An 8,780-nucleotide genomic window follows, 5' to 3' on the forward strand; every position below is an offset into this window, starting at 1 on the left:
TCGTATCTTGCCTCGTGCAACCAACTGATCGATACGTCAGCATATGCACGTACACATGCCACGTGGTAATCTCGGCCTACTAAATTTATTTTTACCGAGATTCCACCACAGTAACACTACGCATACACATTCCTACCACTACAACCACTTCTAAAAGCAGGTCATGGGAGGTGGAGTAATGCCTTACGCTATATGAACATAAAATGTAAAATCTTATTTGAGAAGATGTTTTACTTTTGAAAAACAAAACAAAAATTTAAAAAAAACAACTCAAAAGCACCGAAACTTCATGTATTTTTACCCTTACAAAATGTCAACGTATCATGGTATCCGATAAGACGTTTTTACTTCGTGTCAGTTGGAGGAGTTTAGCGAAGGAGCCATATCTATTATCATGTTATTTGTCATGTGTAGAAGCCACCCAATGCAATGTGGCACAACAAGTGTGAAGAAGTACTAGCTGTGCGATTTTATTTTCGTAGTTCGTCCATTTTACATAAGAATGTGGATATATTTATCTGTACACTGGCCATGAATGGTGCGGCAGTTACGTGTACAGGATGTTTGTAGATAAATCATATTTCCTGCAGGACCTAAGCAGCTGCAACACAGGAAGCGTTCTGTATTATCTCATTCCCTCCCTCCGTTAACCCATCAGTAAACCCCCTGAACATATCCCACCACTGCCAGCCGTCCCGTGATGATCTCCTGTGATCTGATCCACTCTTTCTGTAGCCTTTCACCCATTAATATAGCAATAGAAATATTAACCGTTTCCCACTATCTTTACATTGTAACACTCCGTGGACCATCAGGGATCATTCCTCCTCTTATCTATTTGTTCTGGTCTCATCCCCTTCATACGCCTGACTTTATCGTTCCCTTATATTAAACTTCCTCCTCTAGTGCTTCAATGGCTGGTTTCCACCTCTCCGACGGAGTAAAGGGCAAGCATCACACCCATACTTAGTCATTTTACAAGGAACAAAAAAGGATTATTTGCTAAAGTGGAAACAAAGCGAAATGTTAAAAAAAAAAACAAAAAAAAAAAGCAAAATAGCGGATCTAAAAACAGAATTGTCTTGGAGATTTTTTTTCTAATTTGACAATTTTGGCTTAAATTTGGAAATTGACTTGAAATCGACGCAATTCTCTCTTTAGTGAATAACCCTGAACGTTTTTATTTCTGCATTCTGTAGGTCTGTCCACCTACCACCCCTGTCCTCAGCCACCCACCTTCTCTGGTACCCACATCATATTCTCTGCTCCATACAGAGTTCACCTTGAATAACCCCTGCCATGCTTCCATTTAGTCTACCAATTACTACCCCCATTCACTTATACTTTGACAGTCTAACCGCATGGTCACAGCCTGTATATTACATAAGATTTGAACACGTTCCCTGCTGCCATTATTAACACCCTCTAATAGCCCATCATATAAACTCCCCTCCAGATCTTAATTACCCTGCTTACCCACACGTGGTCTGTAGCAAACAAAGGTTGATTACTGCTTTAGTGAACAACATTAAATGTTTTCAGGGCCGTAGTGTGAGACTCTGCCCGAAGGAGAAATGTTTTCACTGAAAGCTGAACTCTTGTGACCTGAAAACCAAATTGCTAAATTTAGGCAAAAATAGGGACTGTGGAAACGATTCTCCAGCTCAAATATAGATGTATCCAACGATTTGAGCCTTCAGTTCAGTACAAGATGGGGTTTAGGATACATGATAATTATAAAAAGAATAGAATTATGATTATTATTTATATAGTGCCAGCAAAATTGCGTAGCCATTAGAGGCACTTCCTCGATTTACACAGAGTAAATCGCACTTATTTGATGCTGGACGTCCTCACAGACATCCAGCGTCAAAAAAGATCCCCATAGGAAAGCATTGAGTAATGCTTTCCTATGGGTGTGTTTGAAAGCGCACGTGCCTCTGGCCGCGCATGCGCATTCGGATCCACTTGGGAGCTGACGTCGATGGATGAGGAAAGGTCACCAGTGCCGAGGGAGCCCGGCCCATGATTAGGTATGCAAATAAATGGTTAATTAACCAATTATTTGCCGCGGAACGGGGCCCAAGTCACCGTTTCGGTGACTAGGGCTCTATAGCGTTAGGAATACAAATTAGTATTCCCAACGCTATAGTGTTCCTTTAAGACCGTATCGGTTGGCGTGATGTATCCACGGAGGGAGATCTGCACAGACATTGGGGGTGGGGCAAAGCGAGGACTGGCCGTTAAAATGTATGGTCAGGGCTTAGATTTTAACAATGTAGGGAGGCGCGGTGGGAGGGGACAATTACAGCGGTCCACAGCTCGCAGTGCGTAATGACGACAGACGTAATTTTTGCACAGACGTGACATTATGAACTAGTCACTAGTTGGAGTAACCCTTTAAAGTCTGAACTGTTGGTAACAAAGCAAATTTAATAATCTACACAACAATAGCTGATCTGGAAATCTCTCAAACTAGCCGGAATTTTTTAACCAAAGTGAGAATATAGAAAGATTTCAAAGTGAATGTCAAATTGAGGCCAATTAACTGAGCGTTAAGCAATGTTTCTATTTCGGATATTTTTACCTTGGATTTGAAATTCACTTTTAATTCTCACTTTGGTGAATAGGACTACTTTCAGTTCAGCCACTCTGGAGTAAAAATTTAAATTCATTTGGAATCCCCCACTTTAGTAGCTCTGTCTGCTGTCTAATTCTTAAGCCTCCTCTTAAAATGTTAAAGAAGTCTGATCTCAGTTCCTGTCTGATGATGAATTATAGCTGAATTGACCACATATTTCCTATGCTAAGGTGCAGCCCATTCACACAATGGAGAGTGTCAAGCAGTCGATAATGGGATTACTCACTAAACAGTCACGGTTATTCACAAAAAAAACTATTTTTATTAATAGTTAACACCAGAGGCAAAAAAAAAAAAAGCATTTTCAGCTTGAAAATTAGAATGCCTGGTCAATTCTCTGTTTAGGGAATCATGGAAACTGAACACAGAATGATAAAATCCAGGCGAAAACACCAGAATTAAAACATTTACTATTTAGCGAATAAACACCAAGCTCATTCACAAAAAAAAAAAAAGGCAAGTTTTAATATCAGAAATGATTACGTATATCAGATATAAATACGATCACGGGATTGTTTACTAAACTGTAAAAAAAAATATTAAAAAGTGGGAAATTATAGAGAACGATTCAAACTCATCTATTCCGGCCTAAATTATGGATTTCTAACTTGCCACAATTTATATACCGCGGTATAAGGTCTCTTAATATTAATTTATGGATAGTATCGGTTTATTTCATTACACCAATATATGGGGTTTAAACGTGAAATGTACCAAATAAAACAAGTTGCTTTGCTAGTGACAGTATCTATGTGTGAATATTAAACACTGGGACCAGCATGTAACACATTGACTCTGGATCTGATTTCTCCCATCACAAAGTTAGAGATCACACAATCAGCATGTTATATATACACAGAGATTCACACACAATTTACTGCCTGTATATTATAATAACACAGCATACACAAACACATGTAATCTCACAGGAAATCTAAAGTTTGTTTTAGGAGATAGATTAAGATGTATATTACAATGCAACACAGTTACAACTTGTACAAACTACAGAAAAACTAACAAAGAATAAAACAAGGCATTAGTAAAACATATTGCAAATATAAAGAAATGTGGGGAAGGCTCTCACCTTTACAAACAGCTCCACCTGTGTCTGTTCTGACATCTTTGTTTCTAAAAGTAATAGTTTTCAACAACAACAACTGAAGAAAGTTAGTTTTTAGTTTTCCTTTTTTTCCACCGAAATCAAAGGGATCACCCTGGAGACCGACAGTCCCAGAGTGTAAGCTGTGAGAGTGCTCTGTCTCTTGCAGGCTGCAGTCTCAAAGAGAGGGTGCGGTGGGAAGTGACTACAGGAGGGCTGGGTCTCAATCACAGGCAGGAAGAGACAGCGCAGAGCTGGGTGGAGGGAGAGACAGCAGGGATTGGCTAGGGGAGTGTCTGGCATTAGACAGCCAGGGTCTGGGAGTGGAGCAGCGCTGGGAATGGAGAGTTAGGGGGGTTTCAGACAGTTTAGATGGTGTTTTGTTTGGTATCCCGGTGGGTAGGAGAGAGTAAAGCTTGTGTGTTAGGGGTATCACAGTTTGCAGAGATAAGTGTGAGAGTGCAGGGGGACAGTCAGGCTGGGGTAGGGGGTGTTCTGGGGTGTCACAGTTTGCAGAGATAAGTGTGAGTGCAGGGGGACAGTCAGGCTGGGGTTGGGGGTGTTCTGGGGTGTCACAGTCTGCAGAGATAAGTGTGAGTGCAGGGGGACAGTCAGGCTGGGGTAGGGGGTGTTCTGGGGTGTCACAGTTTGCAGAGATAAGTCAGTGTGAGTGCAAGGAGACAGTCAGGCTGGGGTAGGGGGTTTTCTGGGGTGTCACAGTCTGCAGAGATAAGTGTGAGAGTGCAGGGAGACAGTCAGGCTGGGTTAGGGGGTGTTCTGGGGTGTCACAGTCTGCAGAGATAAGTGTGAGTGCAGGGAGACAGTCAGGCTGGGGTAGGGGGTTTTCTGGGGTGTCACAGTCTGCAGAGATAAGTGTGAGAGTGCAGGGAGACAGTCAGGCTGGGTTAGGGGGTGTTCTGGGGTGTCACAGTCTGCAGAGATAAGTGTGAGTGCAGGGAGACAGTCAGGCTGGGGTAGGGGGTGTTCTGGGGTGTCACAGTCTGCAGAGATAAGTGTGAGTGCAGGGAGACAGTCAGGCTGGGGTAGGGGGTGTTCTGGGGTGTCACAGTTTGCAGAGATAAGTGTGAGTGCAGGGAGACAGTCAGGCTGGGGTAGGGGGTGTTCTGGGGTATCACAGTCTGCAGAGATAAGTGTGAGTGCAGGGAGACAGTCAGGCTGGGGTAGGGGTGAGTGCACTGTCCATGGGAGGGGGAGGGATGGCTGTGTGTGTGCAAATATTGGATTTTAACCATCAGGAGTTCATAGTGCATGATTAGGGCTAGACAGCAACAGGTCGGTGCATTGTAGAGGAGACAGCAACAGGTCGGTGCATTGTAGAGGAGACAGCAACAGGTCGGTGCATTGTAGAGGAGACCGCAACAGGTCGGTGCATTGTAGAGGAGACCGCAACAGGTCGGTGCATTGTAGAGGAGACCGCAACAGGTCGGTGCATTGTAGAGGAGACCGCAACAGGTCGGTGCATTGTAGAGGAGACCGCAACAGGTCGGTGCATTGTAGAGGAGACCGCAACAGGTCGGTGCATTGTAGAGGAGACCGCAACAGGTCGGTGCATTGTAGAGGAGACCGCAACAGGTCGGTGCATTGTAGAGGAGACCGCAACAGGTCGGTGCATTGTAGAGGAGACCGCAACAGGTCGGTGCATTGTAGAGGAGACCGCAACAGGTCGGTGCATTGTAGAGGAGACCGCAACAGGTCGGTGCATTGTAGAGGAGACCGCAACAGGTCGGTGCATTGTAGAGGAGACCGCAACAGGTCGGTGCATTGTAGAGGAGACCGCAACAGGTCGGTGCATTGTAGAGGAGACCGCAACAGGTCGGTGCATTGTAGAGGAGACCGCAACAGGTCGGTGCATTGTAGAGGAGACCGCAACAGGTCGGTGCATTGTAGAGGAGACCGCAACAGGTCGGTGCATTGTAGAGGAGACCGCAACAGGTCGGTGCATTGTAGAGGAGACCGCAACAGGTCGGTGCATTGTAGAGGAGACCGCAACAGGTCGGTGCATTGTAGAGGAGACCGCAACAGGTCGGTGCATTGTAGAGGAGACCGCAACAGGTCGGTGCATTGTAGAGGAGACCGCAACAGGTCGGTGCATTGTAGAGGAGACCGCAACAGGTCGGTGCATTGTAGAGGAGACCGCAACAGGTCGGTGCATTGTAGAGGAGACCGCAACAGGTCGGTGCATTGTAGAGGAGACCGCAACAGGTCGGTGCATTGTAGAGGGGACCGCAACAGGTCGGTGCATTGTAGAGGAGACCGCAACAGGTCGGTGCATTGTAGAGGAGACCGCAACAGGTCGGTGCATTGTAGAGGAGACCGCAACAGGTCGGTGCATTGTAGAGGAGACCGCAACAGGTCGGTGCATTGTAGAGGAGACCGCAACAGGTCGGTGCATTGTAGAGGAGACCGCAACAGGTCGGTGCATTGTAGAGGAGACCGCAACAGGTCGGTGCATTGTAGAGGAGACCGCAACAGGTCGGTGCATTGTAGAGGAGACCGCAACAGGTCGGTGCATTGTAGAGGAGACCGCAACAGGTCGGTGCATTGTAGAGGAGACCGCAACAGGTCGGTGCATTGTAGAGGAGACCGCAACAGGTCGGTGCATTGTAGAGGAGACCGCAACAGGTCGGTGCATTGTAGAGGAGACCGCAACAGGTCGGTGCATTGTAGAGGAGACCGCAACAGGTCGGTGCATTGTAGAGGAGACCGCAACAGGTCGGTGCATTGTAGAGGAGACCGCAACAGGTCGGTGCATTGTAGAGGAGACCGCAACAGGTCGGTGCATTGTAGAGGAGACCGCAACAGGTCGGTGCATTGTAGAGGAGACCGCAACAGGTCGGTGCATTGTAGAGGAGACCGCAACAGGTCGGTGCATTGTAGAGGAGACCGCAACAGGTCGGTGCATTGTAGAGGAGACCGCAACAGGTCGGTGCATTGTAGAGGAGACCGCAACAGGTCGGTGCATTGTAGAGGAGACCGCAACAGGTCGGTGCATTGTAGAGGAGACCGCAACAGGTCGGTGCATTGTAGAGGAGACCGCAACAGGTCGGTGCATTGTAGAGGAGACCGCAACAGGTCGGTGCATTGTAGAGGAGACCGCAACAGGTCGGTGCATTGTAGAGGAGACCGCAACAGGTCGGTGCATTGTAGAGGAGACCGCAACAGGTCGGTGCATTGTAGAGGAGACCGCAACAGGTCGGTGCATTGTAGAGGAGACCGCAACAGGTCGGTGCATTGTAGAGGAGACCGCAACAGGTCGGTGCATTGTAGAGGAGACCGCAACAGGTCGGTGCATTGTAGAGGAGACAGCAACAGGTCGGTGCATTGTAGATGAGACAGCAACAGGTCGGTGCATTGTAGATGAGACAGCAACAGGTCGGTGCATTGTAGATGAGACAGCAACAGGTCGGTGCATTGTAGATTAGACAGCAACAGGTCGGTGCATTGTAGAGGAGACAGCAGAGAGCTACATATCACAGAATATGTGTGAGACAGCAGCAGCTCTATGGAGTTGAGAGTCTACAGAGTTTGGAAGGCGAATAGATGTTTCAGATTAGGAGACTGCTCCAAGCCTATAAAGTTTACATGGAGACCAGACATAAAAGACTAGGAGTGAGACTGCTGGGACTCTGGAATTCTCAGTGAGATAACATCCAGATTGGGACCGAGACAATGAGGAGAGCAGGACAGGGGACTACATACATATCACAGATTAGGTTTGAGATAATAAAATAAAAGGAGATTTTTTAGTATCACTACAATTGCAATTCAATTGTAAGCTCACCTGCCACGTCAAGGTGAGTCCTACACTAACAATTCACCTTGCTGCTTACCTCTAATGAGACAGAGAGGGGTATTGTTTCTAAACCCCTACACAGGAGTAGTGAGAGTTTGAGCACAGGGTTTGTATTTGCTTTTGCATCAAACAGCCATGTTCCAATGCTGCCGCCCACTCCATGTGTTTCCTAGTAAGGGTTAATACGTATGTAGGTGTTTAGAAAAATGCCCCTCTCTGTCTCATTAGAGACTTCAGCTTAATGCAGCAAGGCGAATTGTTAGTGTACGACTCACCTAACAGGTATTGCCTTGACGTGGCAGGTGAGCTCACACTTCAATGGCGGTTTGAGTGATACTATTGGTGGGTGACCGGCACAGCAAGTTGTTATGGTGCCTGGGGTAACTCTTGAAGTGAATAAGTCTGACATTAAGTTAATGTGTAGAAAAAGGAGGTTTGAATTCAAGGGAAACTAACCTGGAATTGTATCCCTGCAAACTAAGGCTTAGACCAGAGTTCCCAACTCCTGGCCCCAGTAACATACTCCTGGATATGTGTCTAATTTATCCCCATATTGCCAGAGATAAACCAATCATTGGTTTAAATAGGAAAAGATTACGAAAGATTATCACTGTTTATAATGGATTTATTCCCACACAAGATCCTTATTAGCTAGCTATACAATAACAAAGACTTTCCTGGCAGACCTCTAACATATGCTGTAAGAATCTTGTCAGCCTGCTTGGACACTTGAAGCAGGGGTTCTGTTACTCTAGCAAGTTACACATTATGGGATATTAATACTAACACTACCACAACAATAAATGACTGGTTAATTTATCTTCTCAAACTACGATAGCTGGAAATGACTGCTCTGAACAATTCCATCACGGTTTTCATTGAAAATGAGAATTGTTGGCAATTCAATGCAAATTTTAAATTTAAGAGCAAAGTAGTTAAATTGGAAAAATTCTCCAAATTAGCTAGGCTTCCAGTTCATCTACTTTTTCCTTAAATTTGAAATGTGTTTTGGAAACAACAAACCTATATAAACATACATACAAATTCTCCCCACCCCCCCTAATGCCCACAGATGTATTATCCGGTCGGAAAACGAGTGGGTGGCTTTGGGTGAAGCCACTGCTTGAAAATAGTTTGACAAAAACTGGGGCGCTCCTTACCCATTATTACTTCAATAAACAGTAGTAGTACAATAATCTGTAGTGGTTATGGTGCTTTGAGTGTGC

At 45.6% G+C, this 8,780-nt stretch overlaps 1 protein-coding gene across 1 annotated transcript in view; it reads right to left on the reverse strand.

The window, feature by feature from the left end:
- The window catches only part of CLIC1 (chloride intracellular channel 1), a 53,603-nt gene extending 49,647 nt beyond the window's left edge, over positions 1-3,956 (reverse strand). The window contains exon 1 of the mRNA XM_063431396.1: positions 3,726-3,956. Within this exon, the coding sequence (XP_063287466.1) occupies positions 3,726-3,761 (36 nt within the window). The 5' untranslated portion in view covers positions 3,762-3,956. The remainder of the gene's footprint in view (positions 1-3,725) is intronic.
- Positions 3,957-8,780: the final 4,824 nt, after the last annotated feature.

This window comes from Pelobates fuscus, chromosome 9 (genome assembly GCF_036172605.1).
Source record: "Pelobates fuscus isolate aPelFus1 chromosome 9, aPelFus1.pri, whole genome shotgun sequence".
NCBI lineage: Eukaryota > Metazoa > Chordata > Amphibia > Anura > Pelobatidae > Pelobates > Pelobates fuscus.